General features: G+C 40.0%; 1 protein-coding gene across 5 annotated transcripts; it reads left to right on the top strand.

Moving 5' to 3' along the window:
- The first annotated feature begins 5570 nt into the window (after window positions 1–5570).
- On the top strand, window positions 5571–22277 carry SC5D (sterol-C5-desaturase). Of its 5 annotated transcripts, none has more exons than XM_066259811.1 (6): window positions 5571–6583; window positions 6779–6894; window positions 16350–16567; window positions 17292–17424; window positions 19598–19698; window positions 20004–22277. In XM_066259811.1, exons 3-6 carry the CDS (start codon window positions 16358–16360, stop codon window positions 20457–20459), a joined length of 900 nt encoding a protein of 299 aa, XP_066115908.1. In that variant the 5' UTR covers window positions 5571–6583; window positions 6779–6894; window positions 16350–16357; the 3' UTR covers window positions 20460–22277. The 5 variants fall into 5 exon arrangements, with proteins under 5 accessions (XP_066115908.1, XP_066115909.1, XP_066115907.1 ...); XM_066259812.1 differs by having other exon boundaries at window positions 6779–6898; XM_066259810.1 differs by lacking the exons at window positions 5571–6583; window positions 6779–6894 and adding an exon at window positions 7110–7193.
- Window positions 22278–26140: the final 3863 nt, after the last annotated feature.

The following is a 26140-nucleotide window of genomic DNA, read 5'->3' as shown; positions in this document are numbered from 1 at the left end:
ATGGGCAAAAGAAATATTATAAATAGACACTTCTCCAAAGAGGACATACAGATGGCCAAAAGGCATATGAAAAAATGTTCAACATCACTAATCATTAGAGAAATGCAAATTAAAACCACAATGAGATATCACCTCACACCAGTCAGAATGGCGCTCATCAACAAAACAACACAGAATAAGTGCTGGTGAGGATGTGGAGAAAAGGGAACCCTCCAGCACTGCTGGTGGGAATGCAAACTGGTGCAGCCACTGTAGAAAACAGTATGGAGATTCCTAAAAAAATTAAAAATCAAACTGCCTTTTGACCCAGCTATCCCACTTTTAGGAATATACCCCAAGAACACCATAGCACTGTTCCAAAAGGAGAAATGCACCCCCATGTTTATAGCAGCATTGTTCACAATAGCGAAGATCTGGAGACAGCCCAAGTGTCCGTCAGTGGACGAGTGGATTAAAAACCTTTGGTACAAATACACTATGGAATACTATGGGGCCATGAAAAAGAAGGAAATCTTACCTTTTGCAACAACATGGATGGACATGGAAACTATTATGTTAAGTGAAATAAGCCAGGCAGAGAAAGAAAAAGATCATATTACCTCACTCATTTGAGGAATCCAATGAACAATGTGAACTGAGGAATGGAATTGAGACAGAGGAGGGATCAAAAGGACCAGAGGAAAAGAGAACAGAGGGAAAGGGGATGATAGGATGGGATAAACCTGAAGGGAAGGTGGGAGGGCGCCTTGGGGAGGGGACAAGGGAGATGTTGAGGGAAATACAGGAGAGGGGGGATGCATTAGGGCAACACTAGAATCTATGTAAACACAATAAATTAAAATCAATTTAAAAAAAGAATCATTGCAAAAGAGGTTAAGTAACTTGCTCGAAGCCATTTGAGAGCCTGCCTATGTATTTGCAAGATTTCTCTGCTGAGGAAATCTCTGCCTATTTCCTTCCTTTTCATTAGTCTTTGATGCCTTGTATCAATCCAGCTCATCCAAACCATTTAGAAATAGTTTTTCAAAAGAATCCCTAAGTAGTTAACATATTAGTTTTTCAGTCAACAGAGGAATTAAAACTTTTTCTTTTAATCATAGTTATTATTCACTTGCCTATGATGAGGGCTTTCCATCTATTATTCCTTTTGTTCCCCCTTAATAAGCTTAGGAAACAGTTATTTCCTTATTTTGTAGATAGGGAAACAATGGTCTAAAAGGACTAAGTAACTTGTCCAAAGTCATTTGATATGTATTCACCGAGTGTTTGATAGAGTTGAAAGAATCATTGTAAAAGATCGTGTCTGGGCATCTCAGTAAACAAAATGCCAAATACTATATACTTTATGTTATCCAGCATCACTGTTTATTGGAAGATAGAGGTCAATTGAGTATTGGCATTGGAGCGTTATCATATGGACTATTAAATTTTAAAAGAATTTAGGCCCTGGAGATTTTGCTTAGCAGTAGAGCATCAGCTCAGTGTGTGGAAGCCCTGGGTTTGATTCCCAATCAGGAAACACAGGAGAAGTGACCATCTTCTTCTCCACTCCTCCCCTTCTCTATTCTTCTTCTGCAGCCATGGCTCAAATGGTTTGAGCAAGTTGGCCCCAGGTGCTGAAGATGGCTCCATGGCCTCCACCTTAGGCATTAAAATAGCTCAGTTGTCGAGCAGTGGAGCAGCAGCCCCAGATGGGCAGAGCAGCCCCTGGCAGGGGGCTTGCTGGGTGAATTCTGGTCAGGGCGCATGCTAGAGCCTGTCTGTCTGCCTCCCCACTTCTCACTTAATAATAAAAAAAGAATTTAAAATAATTATATATTTTTATACTAAAATTAATTTCACACTGAAATTCCACTGGAAATGGAGTAATTTTGCAAGTAGCATAATAAATAGTTCAGAACACAGATTTTGGAGTTGAACAGATCTGGGTGTGAATCCTTGTTTCACCACTTATGAGCCAGATGCACTTTATTCATTTCCTCATGAAATACTAGATTGACTACCGCATACAGGTCTACAGTGGTCAATAAAAACAGATGTAGTTCCTGCACTTATAGAATTTATAGGTTGGTGGGGCAGAGCACTAGTAAGCAGGTTAACAAACTGATAAAGATGTAATTACCAATGGAGAAAAGTCTTCCGAAGAAAACAAATAGGGTATTATGAAAAAAAATGCGAGTGAGCACTCATTTCAGTACAGTGGTCAAGCAGGCCTTCGGAGGTGGCATCATTTCAGCTCATGTTTGAGGGGAAAGAAGGAAGAAAGCAGGCGCTAGACTCTAAGACTTGAGACTGGCATGTTGGCAGGATGAGAAAGAGCAAGTGTGGGTGGAATTTTCTAGGCCGGAATGCGCTCAGGCCTTATTAGCCAGTGGCAATTGTAAGCCACTATATGATTGTCTGTAGCAGAGCGGTATTATCCAATTTATTTTTTTAATCTATATTTTAGAACAGTTTTATGCTCACAGCAAAATCAAGCACAAGTTATAAAGAGTTCCCATATACCCCCCTTGTCCACACATATGCATGGCGTCCCTCACTACTGACATCCCACACCAGAGAATACATTTGTTACAACCCATGAATCTACATTGACATATTATCACTCAAAGTCAATAGTACACATTAGGGTCCACTCTTGGTGTTGCACATGGGTTTTGACAAATGTATGAAGACATGTATCCCCATTATGCTATCATACAGAATAGTTTTACTGCCCTAAATATCCTCTGTGCCTGCCTATTTGTCTCTCCCAATTTTCATTGAAAAAATAATTTCAAATACTATCTAGATAGAGAATGGATTTGTAGAGAGAAAGAGAGGAAGCAGGAAGAACAAGGGGTGATGTGTTGGCAAAAGCCCAGGACAGAGGATATGAAAGTAAACTAATGGCTCTGAGCTGTATTTTGGAGGAAGAATCTATGGAACTAAAGTGATCTATTGGATTTGAAGATAAGGAAAAGGTGGGAATGTAAAATGTTTCTGATTTGTACAACTGGGTAGATGATAATGTCATTTACTGAGATAGAAAATTTTAGTGAGAAATAGTTTCAAGGAAAAGAATCACGAGTTCAATTTTATACATGTGGAGTATCAAGTGTCTATAAAAGATCCAAATAAGCCCTGGCCGGTTGGCTCAGTGGTAGAGCGTTGGCCTGGCGTGCAGGAGTCCCGGGTTCGATTCCCAGCCAGGGCACACAGGAGAAGCGCCCATCTGCTTCTCCACCCCTCCCTCTCTCCTTCCTCTCTGTCTCTCTCTTCCCCTCCCGCAGCCAGGGCTCCACTGGAGCAAAGTTGGCCCGGGGGCTGAGGATGACTCTATGGCCTCTACCTCAGGTGCTAGAATGGCTCTGGTTGCAACAGAGCAATGCCCCAGATGGGCAGAGCATCGCCCCCTGGTGGGCATGCTGGGTGGATCCCGGTCGGGCGCATGCTGGAGTCTGTCTGACTACCTCCCATTTCCAACTTCAGAAAAAATACAAAAAAAAAAAAAAAGATCCAAATAAGGGTGCCATGTAGGCAGTAAGATACATAACAGGAGCTCATCAGACTAGTCTGCTATGGTGATAAACCACATATGGGAATCATATAAATTTATAATACATTTTAGGAACTTCCAGTCAAGATGGCAGCTGGATCACAATGCTTCACTGATGAATTTTACCAGACATTCAAAGAACTAACACCTACACTTCTCAAACTATTCCCAAAAATTCAAGAAGAGGAAAGACTCCCAAGATTATTTTACAAGATCAGCATTATCCTAATTTCAAAATGAGACAAGGGCACTACAAAAAAAGAAAATTAAAGGCCAATATCTCTGATGAACATAGATGCTAAAATCCTCAATAAAATATTAGCAAATGAGATAGCAATACATTAAGAAGATCATACACCATGATCAAGTGGAATTTATTCCGGGAATGCAAGGTTGGTACAACATCTGCAAATCGAGAAACATGATATACCACATGAACAGAATGAAGAAAATAAAGGATATAAATCACATGATCATATCAATAGATGCAGAAAAAGCATGTGATAAAATCCCATACCCATTTATGTTAAAAAAAATCTCAGCCAAGTGGGAATAGTGGGAACATATCTCAACATAATGAAGACCATATATGAGAAACCCACAGCCAACATGACACTCAATGGGCAAAAACTACAAGCATTTCCCTTCTACAGTTTGCAAATGTGTACTTTTCTGGCAATATAGACTATAGCTTTCATTTAATTTTCAGAGGGATTTCTGATGCCTAAAATGTTAAGTACCATACTATAAATTAAAACCCAATCCATGTGGGCAGGTACAGGGATAAATACCTTCTTCTCTTCCTACCACCTGCTTAAGGACACTTATGTACCAAACTTTCTTGAATACTACTTTCCTCCTAAAAAATAAATTGATGCAAATAAATATTTGTGAGCCAGTGGCCCCATAGTTCCCCACAAATATTCAGACTCTGTATCTCAGTTTAGAATTTTCCCAATGAATGAGTCCCCCTTACTCCATTCAGGTCAACGTTCCCCCCACCCCCGCCCTTAGAGAAGCTGACTCTGGCCAGGTTGTCTATAGGAATAGCTCTCATCAATTTTGACTCTTTTATCCTTTTTCTTTTTTCTTCATAGTATTTATCACTATCTGACATTGTATTATACATTTATTTGTTTGTTTCCTGTCTCTTCACTAGTTTATAAACTTCATGAGGCAGAGCTTTTACTTATCTTGATCCCCAACATATCTCATAGGCATAGAACAGTGGCTGGCACTTACCAGCCATCGCATAACTATTTATTAAATACATGGTTCAATGGCTTGTTAACATGTTTAACTCCCAACAAGAAATGTAAGCAGGCATTATAGGTTATCTCTAAATTCCTTGGCAGTGGCTAGCTAGTACAGAACTTTAATGAATAAATTATCTTTGTTCCTGGACAGAGAAAGTACCTGGAAAAGTTGCGTCCTAGAATGCTCTATTGACACATTGAAGATTAATTTTTTTTAAAAAAAGACTATTCTTTTTTTTCTTTTTTGTATTTTTCCAAAGTTGGAAACGGGGAGGCAGTCAGACAGACTCCCGCATGGGCCCGACCGGGATCCACCTGGCATGCCCACCAGGGAGCGACGCTCTGCCCACCAGGGGGCGATGCTCTGCCCATCTGGGGTGTTGCTCTGTTGCGGCCAGAGCCATTCTAGCGCCTGAGGCAGAGGCCACAGAACCATCCTCAGTGCCCTGGCCAACTTTGCTCCAATGGAGCCTTGGCTGCAGGAGGGGAAGAGAGAGACAGAGAGGAAGGAGAGGGGGAGGGGTGAAGAAGCAGATGGGCGCTTCTCCTGTGTGCTCTGGCCGGGAATCAAACCCGGGACTCCTGCACGCCAGGCTGATGCTCTACCACGGAGCCAACCGGCCAGGGCCTAAAAGACTATTCTTTTGGGTTTAATTTATTACTACTTCAGGGTGCCAGGAGGAGGTTGCATATTTTCAAACCTTGAGAACTTCTCATTTCAAGAATAAAAAACCACCAGTACATAGTCAATGATAAAATTCTCTCTATTCAGAATATATTTGAAGGTTGCTTATAATTTCATGTCAGAGTTCCCAATTTCAAGAGGTCTGTTATTTTTTAATATGAAATTAATTCAAGTAAAGGGAAAATATATATTTGTGGACTAAACAAACCCCATAGACAAGATTTACACTAGAGCAGACAGACATTTGGAAACTTTGTGCTATGTAAATACCTTTTAAACCACAGTTTTACTATCCCCAGATATTAATATAAAAATCTTTATCTAAAAAATTAAAGAATGAAATAAGAATAGCAAGGGAGAGAAAGAAAGAAGAAATGTTATTTAGAAAGTAGGAGGTAATTTTACAATGTACACAAGTATAAATTTTTTAAATGGGCGCTTCTCCTATGTGCCCTGGCCGGGAATCGAACCCGGGTCCCCCGCACGCCAGGCTGACGCTCTACCGCTGAGCCAACCGGCCAGGGCCAGGCAATTTTTTTTAAAAGTGGAAGGCAAGCTACAGATATTTAAAACAATACTGATAAAGAAGGTTTTGATTAGGGTCTAACAGTTTCTCCCTTACATTGTAGCACTTCTTAGTTATACAAGGAATCAGAAATGATTTCTCCTAAATTTAGTCATCTTCCATTTTCATGTATTTTCTTCTACTTATCATTCTGGAGGGAGCAAAATTAAACGACTAGGCAGATGTTGTTCTGATTGGTCAAGTTTACTACAACAGCGGTTCTTCAATTTTATCTAACGTTAGAATCACTCTGACACGGATTCCTGGTGCCCTCCCACAGTTGCCGATCCAGCAGGTCTGGGGTGGCTCCGGGGAATTTGTATTTCCAGCAGATTGTCAGGTGATGTGACGCTGCCGGTCTGACGTGAAGAATCACTACGCCGAGGCTTCCAGGAAGGTCGATTCACAGGTGTGGCCGGCGCAGTCCGAGTTTGGCAAAGCAGAAACGGACCGGGCACGCTCGCACGGAAAGCAAACCTCCAGGGATCAATAGCATTCCCGTCGAGCTTGCAGTTTGGCTGTACTGGTGCCAGGAAGAGGTTTCTGCCATTCACACACCTACGTAGACTGGCTGAGTTGGATGCCGGCCATCCGGCGCTCTGCGAGAAGGGCGGGCTCGGGGTTGGGAAACATTAGCAGCTGTCGGGCAGATGTTTGAGCCTCCATCACTTGAAAGGCGAAATGTCCCCGACGTTCGTCTCAAAGAAATGCCATCTATTTCTTTTATTTTTTAGGAAAGGTTCCATAACTACAGTAAACGTGCTTCGTACAAGACTCCGAGCCACAGACGGCAGTGCCATTTAAAAAGCAAAGAAACGAAAAGCCGGAGACTCGACCCTTCGCTGCCTCAGTACGTAAGTCCGGTACCCCTCCTTCTTTCTGTCAGCAGAGAGAGGGGGTGTGGCCGAGCGCGCGGCGTCCACGTGACCGCGGGGAGGGCAGCTACCCGGTCTCACGTTGCCGGGTCGCGCGATTCGCCGTCATATCAGCTTATGACTCCGGCCCCTGATTGGCTGGCGGCTTCGGCAGCTCTGAGCTTGGGGTCTGGCTCCGCCCTCCCGGCAGCGCCCGCTAGTCGGCCCAGGCGATCAGCCAGCCCGTGCGTTCGGAGTCGCGGCAGCAGCTCGATCCGCGGCGGACCCTCACCAGGTAGGGATGGCGGGAGGGCAGGGAAGGAGGCAGACCAGAGCCGGACCAGCGGGGGGCGGGGAGAGAAACAGCAACAGCAAGGTGAGGCCCAGGTGGGGAAGTTGAGACCCCACCTGGCCCGCCCTTTCCCACCATGCCGCGCGCATTTATTGAATGTCTTCTAGATGCCAGGCACTGGGCAGGCGCGGGGGGATAGGCTGAAACTGACCTGAGGACTGCTGCCCCGACTGGTAGCAGAAACTGGCAGGTATATAGATGTGGACAGACTGAAAACACAGGCCACGAGGGCTGTGATGGGGCGAGTGCGGGGCGCAGGGGGCGCAAGCTGTCCCGGCTGAGAGGGAGGAGGGCTGCGGCCAGAGACTTCTAGTTCCCGGCCGCTGCCCGGCCGGAGGAGGTATCTCAGGGCGCCCAGGTGGCCTGGACGTGAAGGAAATTGACACATGGACAGGCGTGAAGACAGTGAAATACTTTTTGTTAAATGTTGCGGATCTCTGATCCAAGGGAAGTCTGCCCACGGAATATTCCTACGTTACTTTGAGACGGATTTTCCTCTGTTCTTGGAGGGACATGCTTTCGTTTATTTTTTAAGGAGCAAAGGAATTAGGCTGAAGAACTTAGTTCATTATCTGTGACTAGTGTGAGCCCAAGTAGTGGGGTGGGGCAACAGTCCGTGGTTTGAGAAGATTACAAGAGAAGGGAAATAATCGATTACGAAAGTACAAGGACAAATCATATCTACTAGCATCCCTAGTAACAGCAGAGTAAATTTGGAGATGGCAGAGAAGAAAAAATTACCTCGGAAGGTTAAGTTTTCAAAATGGAAAGTTTGTGGTAGCTGAGTGTTTTTAGCCTAAACGTGGTAGCTCATCTGTCTTTATTTAACCTTCCTTTCATTTTTTTCTTAACTTTGTAATGATAGACACCTACCAATAATAAGTACATGATCCTTGATCTTTAATTAAAGAGTGCTTTTCCATTCATTATGTATTGTAATTAACATGGGATACTCAATTCCCCATCTGCCTGTATATAAGATCTTGAGAGATAATATAGAGTAATATAGCTAAGTGAACAAGCTCTGGAATATACATCCAGCTGTTACTTGTTACTGTTGTTACTGAGCAAGTTATTTAGATACTCCTGACCTCAGTTTCCCTATCTGTGAAATGGGGGTTATAGAAGTATCTACCTCATAGGGTTATGAGAATTAAGCAAAGGAATACAAAAAAATTACTTTAAGTGGTCCTTAATCAATGTTAGCTATTGACTATACTTTTAAGGTAAAGCAAAAAGGTAATTAAAAACAATCAAAGGAATTTTAAAAAGGTAATTGAAGACTCAAGTCATTCTAACCGTCTAATTGTGTTCTTTTGAAAACTGTTTTAAGAGAAGTTTCCTTTGTTTTTGTAAAGGTAAGGTAATATTTACTATAAGCTTCTATTTCAGAAAGGGGTCCTTAACTGAGGGTTTGTGGAGCTCTTGAGTTCAGCCCCTTAAAATTATATGCAAAATTATATGAGCTTGTAGGGTCATCACTGAGAATATTAAAAATTGAGCTGAAGAGTTGAAAGTAACAAAGAGGCAGTAGAACTTGGTTAAAGTCATGGATTTTGACCCCAAACTTCATGTGTTTGAATCCAACTCCAGCATATATTTACCTCATGGCCCTGAACAAGTTTCTTTAATTTTCTCTTCCCAGTTTCATCTGTAAAATAAGAATAATATTAGTATCTAACTCGTGCGGTTTCCTATAAGGGTTAAATGAGTTAGGATTTACAGTACCTAGTATATAACAAATATTAATATTTCTATTATTACCTATGATCAATTGGCTATTAATTATGTTTTAAAAATCAAATGGCACCTTTTTCTTACTTTAGGTTAAGATAGTTTTGGTTCCCATTACAGTAATAATAATAGCTCCTGTTTCTTTAACTACTTTCTATGTGTCAGAGACTGCCCCAAAATCATGTACTTAGTCTCTAACTCTTACAATATTCTTTTTTTTTTTTTAATTCATTTTTAGAGAGGAGAGAGAGAGAGAGAGAGAGAGGGAGAGAGAGGAGAGAGAGAGGGGGGAGGAGCTGGAAGTATCAACTCCCATATGTGTCTTGACCAGGCAAGCCCAGGGTTTCGAACCTGCGACCTCAGCATTTCCAGGTCGACACTTTATCCACTGCGCCACCACAGGTCAGGCTCTTACAATATTCTTTAATGTAGATATGTGATATGCAATTTATGAAGGTGGATTTGAATCTAAACTTCAAAATTGAATTGCAGTTTTGTAATCATATTGCTATTAATTTCAGAAGATTTTATATTAGATGTCAGAAATTACGGTAATATATTCATAAATACCTACTTACTATATTCAACAAATAGAATGAATTGAAACCAAAATTCTAAAACTACTTGAAACAAGTTTAATGTCACAGTGTCTACACTACCTGTAGGTTGACTGAGGTTCATTTCCTCCTCCCTTCCAGGCATTGGTTTACTACAATAGCAATTACATACAGGGAATAGATACAATGAATGCAATTAGCATGCTCTTATTCAAGAATTTTTTCAAGTTAAGGATTGAAATCTTACGAAAGTTTTTACTTACATATGATATTAAAGATTGAGTAAAGAAGATTCTTGGTCAATATCTCAGTTTTTTCTGGCAGCATTGTACTGTCTCGGGTGCTGTGTTGCTTTAGGGCTGTGTGGCACTAGGTAACATGCAGATTAGTCCATCAACCCTTGCCAACTTTTTGTGGGGTAGCAATAGTCTTTTTAATTGTTAGGTTTTTCTTTAATGTTTATGTCTCCTGGTATTTCTTAGTGTACTTCCCCTGCTACATTGTCTCCCTTGACCATCTCTACCTTTTACAAGTTAAACTTCAACTAGTGGGATCACTGTTGAACTTCAGATTCATATTTGTATGTAGTCTACTGCTTATGTCTAGTAGCCCAGATGAGCCACAGGCGATTAGATTTAAGACCCAAGCCAAACCCATCATTCCTCCCACACTCCCTATTCCTATTAAACCCAGTCTACTGGCTCTCCCGATAGTCCTTGTTTCCGTTTGATGATGGAGTGAAGGTACAGTGACCACCGAACTAAGAAGGTATGTTAAGACTGCAGAATGAAGCAGGCAACTCTACTGATTATAACAGAATTTATTGTAGGGTAATTTAATTGCGGGAAGATTTGGGGAGAGCAGACAGACAACCAGCACACTGTACAGATTATTTATTCTCTGCTGCTAGACAGTTGTTACAGTAAATATTTTATAGTATAGCTAAACTACCAATGACTGACAAAAGGACAAAGAAGGTAGGATGGGACGGGAACTGCTTACAATTAACGTCAGCACCTAGTTTGATATTTATTTGTTGCTATGTCATTCTGGCTTTTACTTGCTGGCTTTTTTTTTTTTTTTTTTTTTAACTGACAGAAATCTTTATGGCTGCATTGTATCATATAAGGTTGCAGGACACAACTAATTATTAACTATGAGGCTTCGGTGCTCGCTGAGACTAGTTAGGTCAGGGTTCAGAACATGTAAACTAGAGAGACACAGGCACACAAAGATGGAGTCAGCTTTGTGTATATCTACTCCTATACAACATTATAATGACACTATCATCCACTCAGGCATCTTAGGTTTTCTCTCTCTCACATTTCAGTTATCTAACCAGTTATCAAACCTTACTGGGTTTTTTATTTGCTATGTCTTGGATGGATATGTCTGTTCTCTCATCTTCTTTGGTTTAGTCTACTACAGAGCAACCAAACTAGTCTCCCTGCTTCTCATCAAGTCACAAAAAAATATAAATTATCCTAGATAGATAAAATGATTTCAGTGTTACTCATCATAAGGTAAGTTTAAAGTAAATATGCACCAAGATATCATTTCTTTGCTATCAGGTTGATGAATACCCAAAAGTTTGGTGATATTCTCTGCTGTTAAAGTTGTAGGGAAATAGTCACTAGCCTACATTCCTGTGGACTTGCGAAGTAGCACAACCCCTCTGAGGAGCGATTTAGCAATATTTACTAAAGTTATCAGTGCTTTTTCTCTTTGCCCTAGCTCTTCCTCCTGTAGCAGGTTAACAACAGGGTTAGTCATTGTAGCATTGCTATTAATAGCAAAAGGTTAGATTCTATCCAAATATCTTATACTTAGGTTGAATAAGCAACAGTGAAGTCACACAAAGGAACATAGACCCACAGTCCCTTAGCCACAGTTCCAAAGTCCGAAAGCCCAAAAGTTAGTTTTGGTTTTAAAAATAATAAAATGTGACACTCAAACTCATTTAATGCCTGACTCCAGCTGATCCAGGTGCCCATTTTGCCTTGGTGTACCTCCCAGATGCTCCTGCCTCCACTTTTTGTTTGTACAGTTTTGTTTCTTTGGTTTAATTGCATGTGAAAATATTTAAAAAGTAGTTAAAGCTAGCCCTGTGAGTAACAGAATGAGTGGAAATGTCTGTGAAGAGTAATAGCACAGAACATGGAGCCATTTTTGGAGCTTGTGCATGGTGTGTCTGAAGCATCTTACTCAAGAAGACAGTGTGGAAACTACCACCATATGTGACTTAAAGAATAGGAAGACAGATTACTGAAGTTACACTGGCAGCGAGGACAGAACTGACGCAGAATAAGAAAGCATTGCACCAGACAGAAAGGAGATCCTAACGCTATCTTGACTAGGTGGACTTGACAATAGGAAGTAAATAAGTGCGACTGGTTGCTTTGGTGATCATGAAACAAGCTAGACTATATCATGAAGAACTGCTACGGAAGATGAAAGCTAGAATTTAAGAAAGCAGGATTAGGAAATTTAAGAAGCAGTGTGGTGAACAAAAAATATATATATCTGAAAGTCTGGTAAATTTTGCTGATCTTGAAGTAGCTAAACATTACCTTGATGAATTTGGTAAGATAATATTTGGTGAAAACCTAAGTGCTAGAAAAACTTGCAGCGGTGTTGAGATAGTTCTATACCTGTTTCATGTCCTTACAAAACTTTAGACCACAGAAGAAACACCAGTGCTCCAGACATTTGGCAATGATTAGAAAAAGCCAGCATCTAAAGTGTTTGAATGGGTCTTACAAAATACCCGAGCAGAAATCTTCACGCTAACTCAATAACATCTATGCTGCTTGTATGAGCTCTAGGCAGACTGGACTAGAAGGCAATTGAAAATTTTAAATTATTCCTAGACAGCCCTTTTGTGCATCCACCTCAACTTTTTGTTAAAATAATGTTTTTTTAAAAAAAGTTTTTTTCGTTGATTATGTGTGATGTAAATTCTTTTTTTTTTTTTTTAATTTTATTTATTCATTTTAGAGAAGAGAGAGAAAGAGAAAGAAAGGGGGAGGGAGGAGCAGGAAGCATCAACTCCCATATGTGCCCCGACCAGACTAGTGCAGGGTTTTGAACCAGCAACCTCAGTGTTCCCAGGTCGACGCCTTATCTACTGCGCCACCAGAGGTCAGGCAGTAGAAATCTTTTCAAAAGGCCATTGTGGTGTTGCTTTATCACTTGAGAATCCTGTTCCTGGCCCATCATCAACATCTAATTCCAACTTCATGGACCCTTCTCTGTAAGAGCCTATACACACATGAAATAGCAGTCAATTAAAATATCTCAAAGAAAGCCCAGATTTACTGGACTTTAAAATTTGCTACTATAAATATATTTTTAAAAAAAACACCATCTAAATAACTCAAAGAAAGTATGAGAACAATTTCCTATCAAATAGAGGCTATCAATAGTGAAAGATTTTTTTTAAAGAACCAAATAAAAATTCAAGAGTTGAAAATATAATTGAAGTTTAAAATGAACCATCAGACTTACATCAGATTTGAGATGTAAAAGAACAAGAGTCAAAGAACTTGAAGATAGATCAGTTGAGTTTATCCAATCTGAGAAACTGAAAGTAAGAATGAAGAAAAATTAACAGAGCCTCAGAGACTGGGAGTCTACCATCAAGAATACCAACATAGCCCTGGCCGGTTTGCTCAGTGGTAGAGCGTCGGCCTGGCATGCAGGAGTCCCAGGTTCGATTCCTGGCCAGGGCACACAGGAGAAGCGCCCATCTGCTTCTCCACCCCTCCCCCTCTCGTTCCTCTCTGTCTCTCTCTTCCCCTCCTGCAGCCAAGGCTCCATTGGAGCAAAGTTTGCCCAGGCACTGAGGATGGCTCTGTGGCCTCTGCCTCAGGTGCTAGAATGGAACTGGTTGCAACAGAGCGACGCCCCAGATGGGCAGAGCATCGCCCCCTGGTGGGTGTGCCGGGTGGATTCTGGTCGGGCGCATGCGGGAGTCTGTCTTGACTGCCTCCCCATTTCCAACTTCAGAAAAACACAAAAAATAAAATAAAATAAAATAAAAAATACCAACATAAGCATAATGGGAGTCCCAGAAGAGAAGAAAGAAAAGTAGTAAAAGTTTATTTTAAGGAACAATGGCCCGAAACTCCTTAAATTGGATGACAAACAAATCTACACATCCAAGAAGCTCAGTAGTATAGAATATGAGGTTTCTTTTGGGGGTGATGCAAGTGTTTGGAAATTAGATAGTGATAATGATTGCACAGCTCTGAGGACACCCTAAAATTTTTGACTCATTCTCTAACATGGTGAATTTAGAGTATATGAATTGTATCTCGAGAAAGCTGTTCAATTAAAAACAGAAAAGGAGAATATTTTTTATTAATGGTGGAAAGATCTCCAGAATACATTGTTAAGAGGAAGAGTGTGACAGTGTATATATCTCTATTTGTAAAGAAGGACGGAGGTAAAAATTTGTAGTTTGGTTCTTCATTATAAAATACTGTAAGGATTCATAGGAAACTAATAAATATGGTTACGCAGAAGGCTGGAAGTGAGCTGATGATTGTGGTATACTGAGATACGAAAGGAAGCAACACTAAAGTCTTTCTTTTTAGTTTTTATTTTAATTTTACTTCATAAATTGATGTTTATGTATATGGCCCAATACATAGCAGATAAAGGCCACTTGGATACTTGAAATCTAATATGTTTAGGCAATTTCCAGAATGGTTTTTTTATTGCTGTTGTTCAAAAGTTTCCATTATAAATGAGAGGTGTTATAGATACATCCTCTAGCAACTGCAGTAAAGACTGAGGGAGCAGATCACAAATGATCCAGATTCAGTGGTCAGTTTATACAAGCTGACCATAATGTTGCTGAACTGTATAATAGGATTGTGAATATAGAATAGATGTAATTGCAGAATTGACTACAATTTTTCAAAAGTTTAACCATCTGGACCAGGAGTTGATACCCTTGGCCTTTAAAGGGCCTGATAATAAGTATTTCAGGCTTTGTGGGCTATACTGTCTCAGTTGCAATGACTCAACCCTGTCTAGAGAAGCAGCCATAGACAGTATATAAACATCTGAACATAGCTGTGTTCCAGTAAAGCTTTGTTTGGCCCCTGGGCCTCTGTTTCCTCACCCCTGATCTAAAGTATTGTTTAGCAGGGAAAGTAGTAAGGGTTTTGTTTGTTTGTTTGTTTGTTTTTACAGAGACAGAGAGAAAGTCAGAGAGAGGGATAGATAGGGACAGACAGACAGGAATGGAGAGAGATGAGAAGCATCAATCATCAGCTTTTCATGTGGCACTTTAGTTGTTCATTGATTGCTTTCTCATATGTGCCTTGACCATGGGTCTACAGCAGACCGAGTAACCCCTTACTCAAGCCAGCGACCTTGGGTCCAAGCTGGTGAGCTCTGCTCAAACCAGATGATCCCGCACTTAAGCTGGCAACCTCGAGGTCTTGAACCTGGGTCTTCCACATCCCAGTCCGACGCTCCATCCACTGCGTCACTGCCCGGTCAGGCGGAAAGGAGTAAGGGTATTTCAATTTTTAACATTAAGAATACGTTTTCCATACATAGGTAGGACATAAAAATGAGACTCAGGGACATGGACAATTGTGTGGTGGTTACCTGGTGGGGGGTGGAGAGGGAGGAGGGGAGGGGCACAAAGAAAACCAGATAGAAGGTGACGGAAGACAATTTGACTTTGGTTGATGGGTATGCAATATAATCAAATGTCAAAATAACCTGGAGATGTTTTCTCTGAACCTATGTATCCTGATTGATCAATGTCACCCCATTAAAATTAATAATAATTTAAAAAAAGAATGTTTCCCTGCCTGACCAGGTGGTAGCACAGTGGATAGAGCATCGGACTGGGATGCAGAAGACCTAGGCTCGAAACCCCAAGGTTGCTGGCAGCTTGAGTGTGGAATCATTGACATGATCCAGTGGTCGCTGGCTTGAGCCCAAAGGTCACTGGCTTGAGCAAGGGTTCACTCGCTCTGCTATAAGCATGCCCACCACCCAGTCAAGACACATATGAGAAAGCAGTCAAGACACATATGAGAAAGCAATCAATGAACAACTAAGGTGCCACAACGAAGAATTGATACTTCTCATCTCTCTCCCTTCCTGTCTGTTTGTCCCTCTCTCTGTCTCTGACTCTTTCTTTGTTTCTGTCAAAAAAAAAAAAAATATCTCTCTCTCTCTCTCTCTCTCTCTCTCTCTCATATATCTCCCTTTGTTCTGTCAATGAAAAGGGCCTTTTCTTTGGTCACAAGAACAGATAGATAGTTCCTGACTTTTATGCTTGTGGTGGCAACATAGATACCTTTTAGGAAATTCATCTTAAGTTTCAGCATTGAAGCAAAAATCTCTGAAATACGAGTGTTTTTAGGAGTGAGAGGCTGCTGACACTTGTAGCTGAAAGAGGAAACCATTTGCTTGAGTACCCCGTGCTCTGCAGTATACTTGCCGTGTGGCCTTAGGATATAGTAGAAAAGAACACTAAGATGGAATTAGATCTGGACTTACGCCGTGGTCAGCTAAACCTTAGAGAATAAACTTCCTGAGTCTCAGTTTCTCTAACTGAGCTTCACTGCCCCTGTGTATAAAAAGAAGAGATTAGACTAGAGATTGTATTTGAGATCTTGTCTAGCTCTAAAGATGGCATTTAGGAGATTCCAGAAGAGCAGACGTGTACTGCACATGCTTATTAAAGCAGGAACTTCATATATAGTTTTTCCAGAAAATGTTTTGCTTTGAGAAATGTCAGTTTGGTAAATAATTGTTGCATGTGTTTACCGTTCAGGGGCTGAGATGGATCTTGTACTCAGTGTTGCAGATTATTATGTTTTCACACCGTACATATATCCAGCCACATGGCCAGAGGACGACATCTTCCGGCAAACGATTAGTCTCCTGATTGTAACAAATCTTGGTGCTTACATCCTTTATTTTTTCTTTGGAACACTGAGCTATTATTTTGTCTTTGATCATGCGTTAATGAAACATCCACAATTTTTAAAGGTAAGTGACTTTCTTACCTGTTTATAGCTACTGTTATAGTAAATAACAATATGATGAATTTGTGAGCTATTCAGATTAAATTGGTTATTAGGATTAAAAAAAAGTTTTTGAAGCCATCCCCAAATGGATGATTTATTTTTGGTAGGGCTAATTGCCACCTCTTTCCTTAATTTAAACAAATAAATGGATTTAACATTTATTTTCAATTAAAAGCCTGGTGTTTGCTAGTCATAGACAATGTCTTTGTTAATAGTGATGAATAAATAAATGCACATGTTTATGTAGTTATTTCAATGTGTGACTCACAAACTGAAATATATTTTTACTGTGTATATTTTTTGAGAAGTAGAGGATCCAAACTCAGTAGTTCTGTTTCAGTTATTTGTAATTGGCAAATATAAATCGCAAATACAAGTCTCCAAGGACTGGGAGGGAGGTGTTATGGATGGAAGTTAATTATGAGAGAAATGATTATTCAATAAATAGAAATTTGTAATACAGGTTTTGTTGGAGGGAGAATAAGTTTGAGAATTTAAAATATTTATTGTTTTTGCTCAGTACAAAAGGAATTTTTCTTACGTACCCATTCCCACATATAAACACTTTAGAGACATTTTGGTAGTAAGTGTGGTCATATAAAAGAGCTGAAAATCTGACCGAAATTATGCCAGTTCTGCTTAATTGACAGTTTGTGATTTTTAAGTGTTGGAAATTTCCTTTGCAGAATCAAGTCTGTCGAGAGATTATGTTTACTGTCCAGTCATTGCCGTGGATAAGTATTCCCACTGTTTCGTTGTTCCTGCTAGAGTTGAAAGGTTACAGCCAATTGTATGATGACATAGGGGAATTTCCACGTGGTAAGTAAATCATAAGAGTGGCAGGCACAGACTGGTTTTTCTAAAGAACCAAATCTACCTCATTCATCTTTAAAAGAATTACAAGTTGCTCAGTTGTTTTTAATAATGTTTAATATTATTTGCATTTATGCCTTGCCACATCTATGCATTTATTTATCAATTTTAAAGGCTTGGTTTTAGGTGAAATCGTGCTTGGGGGGAAGACAGGTATGGTCAGGTAGAAGCCTTTGCATTTGTTGCCTATTACCTGTATTGAATTCAGACTTCTAAAAATAATAACTCAAATTATGGAAAATAAGAAAATGCAGATTTAAAAATATCAATTATCTTTCTACCTAGAAATGATAAATCCTTTGATGTGTATTTTCTCAGCCTCCTATGCCTTGTATATGTCATTATTTATGTGACAAAAATGAATCTTTATGATGCGTACTGGTTTGGACTCTGATCTTTTTATTTTATCTATTTATTTGTTTTTTTACAGAGACAGTCAGAGAGAGGGATAGACAGGGACAGACAGATAGGAACGGAGAGAGATGAGAAGCATCAATCTTTAGTTTTTCATTGTGACACCTTAGTTGTTCATTGATTGCTTTCTCATATGTGCCTTGACCGCGGGCCTTCAGCAGACCGAGTAACCCCTTGCTCAAGCCAGCGACTTTGGGTCCAAGCTGGTGAGCTTTTGCTCAAACCAGATGAGCCCGTGCTCAAGCTGGCGACCTTGAGGTCTTGAACCTGGGTCCTCCACATCCTAGTCTGATGCTCTATCCACTGTGCCACCTCCTGGTCAGGCTTTTTTTCTTAGCAATCTATTTGTCTATGTTTTCATGCCTTTAAATATTGGCATTATATAGTATGTGAATTATATTATTTCATTTTGTAGATATCCCTAGTTTATTTAAATCATCTCTAATATTTAGACCTTCAGATTGTTCCATTTTTGTCTATTATAAACAGTCCTGTTGTAACTCAACTTTTCGTGAAATTCTGAAATTATTCCATCAAGACATATTTCTAGTGTCTGGTGTTAGAAAGTAAGAGTAATAGTTAACATCTATTGAGTGTTCAGAAGTACCAGCTACAGTTTTAAGCTTTTCACACACATCAATTCATTTTATCCTACCTCCCGTTCTATGAGGTAGGTACTGTTATTATGCTCCTTTTATAGGTGATAGGTTTACAGAGAATTCCAGTAACTTGTCCAGGTTTCTCAACAAAAATGTGGTAGACCTGCACCAGCAGCTCTGCTTTCTAAGGAAGGATTTGAGGTTGCCGGTTCGAAACCCTGGGCTTGCCTGGTCAAGGCACATATGGGAGTTGATGCTTCCAGCTCTTCCCCCCTTCTCTTTCTCTGTCTCTCTCTCCTCTCTCTCCCTCTCTGTCACTCTCTCTCCCTCTCTCTCTCCTCTCTAAAAATGAATAAATAAAATAAAAAATAAAAATAAAAAAATTTTAAAAAAATTAAAAAAAAGGAACAAAAATGACATGCTAAGGTGACGACTTGACTAGGCTTGGAAAAGTGGGTGGGATTATGAGTAAAAATAAAAGGAGGAAGGGCATTCTAGATACATGGAACAGTATGAGAAAAGGTACAGAAGTCAGACTTTGAAGATGTTGGGAAGACATTGAGTAAACCAGCCCAGTCAGCACAAGAGCAGATGAGGTTAGAAAAGACCTGAAAGGGTTGGGTTATGGCATAAATGCTCAGCTTAAGAATTTAAATAAAATAAACTTCCAAGCAGGGAGACAATGTATAAAGATGTATTTATAAAGAAAAATTATTAAATAGAATATTCTCAGATTTAAATAATAAAGATGCTTCAGGAGTGCCCTTTTTCTGTCTCATAAGTACCTTAATAGTTTGATTAAGAAATATTTTAGGTAGAACACTTCCAAGTTTTTGAATGAGGGAGATGAGGAAATGAGCAGATTCTGGAGAGTCGAGGGAGATTGATTTATAATGTGTTCAATTAGCCAAAACAGATAGTTTATAGTACACTGTTTACAAAAGTTAGGGGATATTTTACGGCTTCCAATTCATTTTTGAAATATCCCCTAATTTTTGTGAGCAGTATATTTGAGTCTAGGATCATATGCTTTTAGACATGTAAAAAATAAATGCCAATCCTGGCGGCTAGATCCTGATTCTGCTCTGTGCTGTTACCTCCTCTAGGCTGGTTCCAGCTCGTGGTCAGTGTGCTGTCCTTCCTCTTCTTTACTGACATGCTTATCTACTGGATTCACAGAGGCCTCCATCACAGGCTGGTGTATAAGGTAGAGTCGCGTATAGGGGAAAGAAAAAATGTTACACATCTCAGTCGTTTGTGATTATGAATTCCATCCTCTAGGTACCAAGAACCAGAGTCAGGACAAATAGCAGTTATATTTTGTATTTTTTATGAGTCCGGAGGGTTTGTGCTAAAATTTCACCATTTGCGGGTAAAGTGGAGGGCATTTTACAAAGTGATTTTGCTCATTTCAGAGGGATTTTTTTAGTTAAGTCATTTCCACAACATGAGCAAAGTTCAAGTTGCACTGGGTTGAGTTTGCGGTGCTGATGGTGTTCTTTTCTTCTGCAGCGCATACATAAACCTCATCATATCTGGAAGATTCCGACTCCATTTGCAAGTCATGCTTTTCACCCTTTGGATGGCTTCCTTCAAAGTCTACCTTACCATTTATACCCATTTATCTTCCCATTACACAAGGTGGTTTATTTAACTTTGTATGTCTTGGTCAATATCTGGACAGTTTCCATTCATGATGGTGATTTTCGTGTCCCTCAAATCTTAAGGCCATTTATTAATGGCTCCGCTCATCATACTGACCACCACATGTTCTTCGACTATAACTATGGACAGTATTTCACGTTGTGGGATAGAATTGGAGGCTCCTTCAAAAACCCTTCCTCCTTTGAAGGGAAGGGACCACTTAGTTATGTGAAGAAGATAACAGAAGAAAAATGCAACAACCATGCAGAAAATGGTTGCAAAAATGAAAAATTATTCATTGGAAAGTTAACAAAGACTGAGTAGATTATTGCCCAATTATTAAATATTTTTTAATAAGAAAAATAATCTATATACAGCAAAGAGACATAGCAAATAAATGGTATCATTTGAAAATCAGCATTGTGGTTGCCGCTGGGGAATGATCATAATAGCAGATCAAGGGAAGACCCCGAGAGCACCATGATTTTAACCTCATGCTTAAAATACCAGATGTTGGTCTAAGGGACAGTTTTGTGTCTTTCTATCCAGCAGAGCTGTTATTTGTATGGTCTCAAAAGCATTTTCTAAAAGATAGAAAATAAATTATTGAGAGGACTAGGTTATATCCTTTTGCCTTAATCTACCATATTCATAAAGAAAAATTTATTGTGCTTAATAATACCAAGACTAAGCACTGTAATGAAATACACATATAAAGATGGCTCCTTATTTCAGGAATGTTTATATCTGGTTTTGGTGTGATATGCTCAAGTGGATACATCAGGGTGGAAAAACAACAACAACATATTAGCAGCTTTGTAAATGACTGAATTAATAACTGTAATTAGATGATCACTTTCTACACTTAAGCTAATTCTCTGGGGACATTGTCAAATACTACATCCTACTGATGAATAAATAAATTGGAATTTTTAAAAATAATTGATACTACCATGATTTAATCCACATCTGGGATTAAATATTTTGATGGTTATTATTTAAAACTATTACTTAATAACTATAAAAATATGTGAATCTGAATATGTAGTAGTCCCCCCAACCCCAGTTCATGGGGGATACATTCTGAGACCCCCAGTGGGTACTTAAAACTGAGATATTTCTAAACCATATATATACATATTTATATATGTATATGTATAGTACTATGTCTTTTTTTTACACACATAACTATGATAAAGTTTAATTTATAAATTAGGCACAGATTAACAACACTAATAAATTACTGTATTTAGAAAGGAAATTTGGTACCCAAATAATATATTTATGCTACTGATTTTGTAATTAAGTTGATGCACTGCACTTTTTTGTTGTTCAATGTATTTGGAGGAAAGTGAAATGTAAAGTATCTCTTTTATGAAAATATCACCACAGAAGCTATTCGGCAGTTAAAGATAATAACCTTTATTATTAATGTTAAAATATGACACTGTTCCTATGATTTACAGGAAAGTAACCAGATCGTTAGATAGAATATTCTAATTTCCAATACAACCCAGAAACCCTGTATGTTAAAAATCACAAGACAGAATTGGTTCAGTTTTAAAATATGAATGGCATTGGTCATACTGAATTAATTTTACAGAATAAAATATCGACTGGAACTGTTTGTTTTGGCCGGATGCACTGCACTTTTGACATTTCAATGTTACAAACCTATAATTTCATATAAACAGGATTAATTGCCAGATATTTAGGCCTATCACAGAAGACTAGTTTTGAAATACTATTCTGCCTCTTTGTCCTTCACTTTTTGCCACTTCTGCAAAAAAGATTTAACTAGTATAGTATTTTCATAAAATGTTTTGTATTATAACAAATATGTGGTTTGCAAAGACATTCTATAAGCTATTTATATAAAATTGATAAAAGTTGATTATGACTGTTATTACATTGTATCAGAATATTGTAACAGCAGAGTGGTCTTTGTACAAATTGTGTATTAATTTTAAACCACAGAAATGATATGGATTGTCAAAGCTGTTTAGAATGTCCCCAAATGCTCAGTGTAAAGGGGAAAAAGAGAGAATTGCATTCTTTTTGTTTAACATTTTTATTAGATTTGAGTGATTTAGCACTCAGTTATGTAAGACAAGTCATAAAATGTGATGTTTGTGATCCAGATGAAGTGTGTTTTTTCTCTTTGAGTTCCTGTTACTGTGTTTGTCTTACTTAAATACATACCAGTGTACTAATGAGGATTTTTAACTGGTAAATGCACCCAAGGGCTTTTCACTGACCACACCCAGCCCCTCGTACTCCATCCACTTTGCCTAAGAAAAAGAAGGAAATTAAGTCCATTTTGTTTCCTAATATTAATGGAACTAATATTTAGTGAGCTTTTGCTCTTGATTAGTCACTGTTATAAATACATAAATACTTGACAGGAGGAAACTGGGACCCGGTTGCCTCACTTTCCCAAGGTTACTTCTCTCCTGTATAGTTCAGTGTGGATGTTGCTGGTCAGTGGGCAGCCTTTCCACAGGTATTCTTGTCCAAGGCTTCTCCCGTCTTGGCGAACTGCCTCTCTCCCAGTCTGTAGCCTCTGTTGAAGGAGCGAATAAGAGAAGAGGGAAAAACACGTGGAAAATGTTTGGGTCAGGCCTGAAAGTCACACATATCCCTTGCATGTGTTCCTTTGGACAAAACTCAATCATGTGGCTCATCTCACGGAAAGAGATTCAGAGTATTTGGGACCTGTGTCTGATTGTGTAGCTGGGAGACTAGCTAATCAGTTTCTTGAACACTTAGCCAGTTGGCCATACCCATGTTATTTATTCCCCTTTTTTTTGAGGGTTCCATTAAAGGTATTGAAGAGATGAATGCACTCAAAATTATCGCAAGTTATCCTTGCACTAATTGTTTTTGCATTCTTAATCCAGTTAACTCCAATTATGAATGTTAAGAGTTTCCTTGAGATTCTTATTACTGTATAGCTAATAGAGAAGAAAGGGCATAATTTATAGAAAGGGAAGCTTCCTCAAAGGTTATCAACCTAGTCGCCCTCCCACCCTTGTTCTTGAAGTCTGGTCATACTAAGCAGTATTATGTTCAGTAGTCCTAACATTGTTTTTGTATATACTACCATCACATTCTTCTGTGCTCCAAGGAATTCAGTGAACATTCATTGAAGTGATCTAAATTCCCTTCCGCAGGAATACCAAGTGAAAGACTTTTCTCCTTGACCTTGAAACTTTTTATACTTGTAGGACAAGAAGGGAAAAGTCAAGATTATATTTTGCACTTTTATGTTAGAAATTGGAAAATGGATGGAGGTGGTACAAAACCCAGAAACCTTTACTGCATCCTTCTTTCTCCCTGTGTCTGTCTCCCCGTCTCCCTGTGACAGAATGCTGTGACCACTTCTCATGGCCCACAGTCGTGTTTCCTTTTCCTCCCAACCTCAAGAGGGCAGAGACAGATGTGGGAAGGGATGAGCAGTTCAGTTTGTGATGCACGGAATTTACAGTGCAGGCTGATTATTTATGTAGAGGTGATGTCTGGGAAGGAGATGGAAAGTAGGGCGACATATCTGAACAGATATATTTGGGATTAACGCACGGAAGAAAAATGTGAAGCCATGAGATCAATTGCCAAGGAGAGCATGAAAAAAACGATGTCCAAAGAAATAAACCAATGGGAGGGGGAGAGGGCTTCCTTTTCTTGTTTTCCTAACTTCAAAACACCTGATAGGCAGTCTTATGTCAGTATTACCTCTTGCTCACCTGTCTCCACGGCTCTTCAGAGTCTAAGCCAGGGGTCCCCAAACTACACCCAAGGGCTGCATGCGGCCCCCTGAGGCCATTTATCTGGCCCCCGCCGCATTTCCGGAAGGGGCGCCTCTTTCATTGGTGGTCAGTGAGAGGAGCACAGTTCCCATTGAAATACTGGTCAGTTTGTTGATTTAAATTTACTTGTACTTTATTTTAAATATTGTATTTTTTGCCTGTTTTGTTTTTTTACTTTAAAATAAGATATGTGCAGTGTGCATAGGGATTTGTTCATAGTTTTTTTATAGTCCGACCCTCCAACTGTCTGAGGGACAGAGAACTGGCCCCCTGTGTAAAATGTTTGGGGACCCCTGGTCTAAGCCTTCCGACCAGACCCCTCTAGGATGTCTCATGAAAAACCTAAGTTGGGCCTCTCTGACCTTAAGCCAAAAAACCTCATATTCTTCTGTAACATGGCGTGGCCTCAATACAAATTAGACAATGACTCCCATTGGCCTGAAAATGGGACATTTGATTACAATATCCTAAGAGATCTTGACAATTTCTGCCTCCGGACGGAGAAGCCATCAGAGATTCCTTATGTGAAGGCTTTCTTCTTACTTAGCTCCTGTCCTTAATATCTGTGCCACTTGTTCTACACGCAGGCCGTTTTTGGCCAAAGAAACCTCACCTAAAACCTCTGCTCCTAATCTTTCCTTCTCCTCAGACTCCCAACTCTCTCTCCCTCCTGCCTGACCCCTGGGGCACCCCTCTCTCAGGACCCCCTATGGTCCCTCTGCAAATCTTTCACTCAAGTCTCTTTCCTCCAAGAGCCCCCTCTCCTCTCTTTGCTAAATCCTGTTTCTCATTCACTTGCAAATACCAGTCTCTCTCTTTCTCTTCCCCTGCTGGCCAGGGGCCTCTCCCTTCTCCACTGTGTTCTTAAACCCCTACTCCCCCCTCACAGGCTGAAGTAATTTGTCTCTTTGTCAGAAAATATCTCTAGTATAATTTGAATTGAAACAAGTAAAGCACGCTCATTTAAATTCCTTAATTCATAATTTATACATGAAGTCTTTGTTTAATGTGTAACTGTGTCTATTTCTAAGGCCTTAAACCAATAATTACCCATGTCTTAAACCAGGCTTACTCATCCCCACGAACTCTCCTACAATACCCCCATCCTTCCTATTCAAAAACCTTCAGGGGCTTATCACCATGTACAAGACTTACGCCTAATCAATGAGGCAGTAGTTCCCCTCTATCCAGTAGTCCCTAATCTCTACAAATTACTGTCACACATTCCCTCAAACACCACTTACTTCACAGTCCTAGACCTCAAGAATGCCTTCTTTACCATTCCTCTACAACAGGCGTCCCCAAACTACAGCCCGCGGGCCGCATGCGTCCACCCTGAGGCCATTTATCTGGCCTCCGCTGCACTTCTGGAAGGGGCACCTCTTTCATTGGTGGTCAGTGAGAGGAGCACTGTATGTGGCAGCCCTCCCACGGTCTGAAGGACAGTGAACTGGCCCCCTGTGTAAAAAGTTTGGGGACCCCTGCTCTACAACCTGACTCTTTCTGTTTACCTTTATTTGAACTGACCTGGACACTAATGCAGCCCAGCAATTTACATGGACTGTCTTACCCCAGGGATTCAGAAACAGCCCACACCTGTTTGGGCAGGCACTAGCTCAGGATTTAGCAGCACGCAATCTCAAAACTAGTACTCTGTTACAATATGTAAATAACCTACTCCTCTGCAGCCCCTCCCTGCCTGCCTCAAGGAGACACACCGCCACCCTTCTTAACTTCCTCACTATACAATGATACCGTGTATTCCCTGCTAAGACTCGACTTCACTCTTAGTCCATAGTCTATCTAGGCATCGCCTTAACCCCCACCACCTGAGGTCTCACCCTAGATCCATCTCAGACCCTCCACAGTCTCCAATCACCTACCACCACAGATCAAATCCTTTCTTTCCTCGGTCTAATAGGCTTCTTTAGACACTGGATTCCCAATTTTGCTCTCTTAGTCAAGCCCCTCAGTGAGATCTTCTGAGCATGGCTTTTAAGGTCTATAATGGCCAAGGAAGTAACAGAAAAGGCAAATAAGGCCCAAAAGAAGTCAGGAAATACCAGCTTTTGGCATACACTTTTAAAGGCTCCAGCACCCTAAAGGGCTTCATAGAATTGCATCAGGGCCCTGCTCCAGAGTGGAAAGAAAGGTCATTGAACTGAAGCCTGCCAGGCTTCCCGGCCCCACTGGTTGACA

This window comes from Saccopteryx bilineata, chromosome 2, assembly GCF_036850765.1.
Source record: "Saccopteryx bilineata isolate mSacBil1 chromosome 2, mSacBil1_pri_phased_curated, whole genome shotgun sequence".
Classification (NCBI taxonomy): domain Eukaryota; kingdom Metazoa; phylum Chordata; class Mammalia; order Chiroptera; family Emballonuridae; genus Saccopteryx; species Saccopteryx bilineata.
The sequence above is the reverse complement of the archived record's forward strand: the minus strand, read 5'-3'. Positions and strand labels throughout refer to the sequence as shown.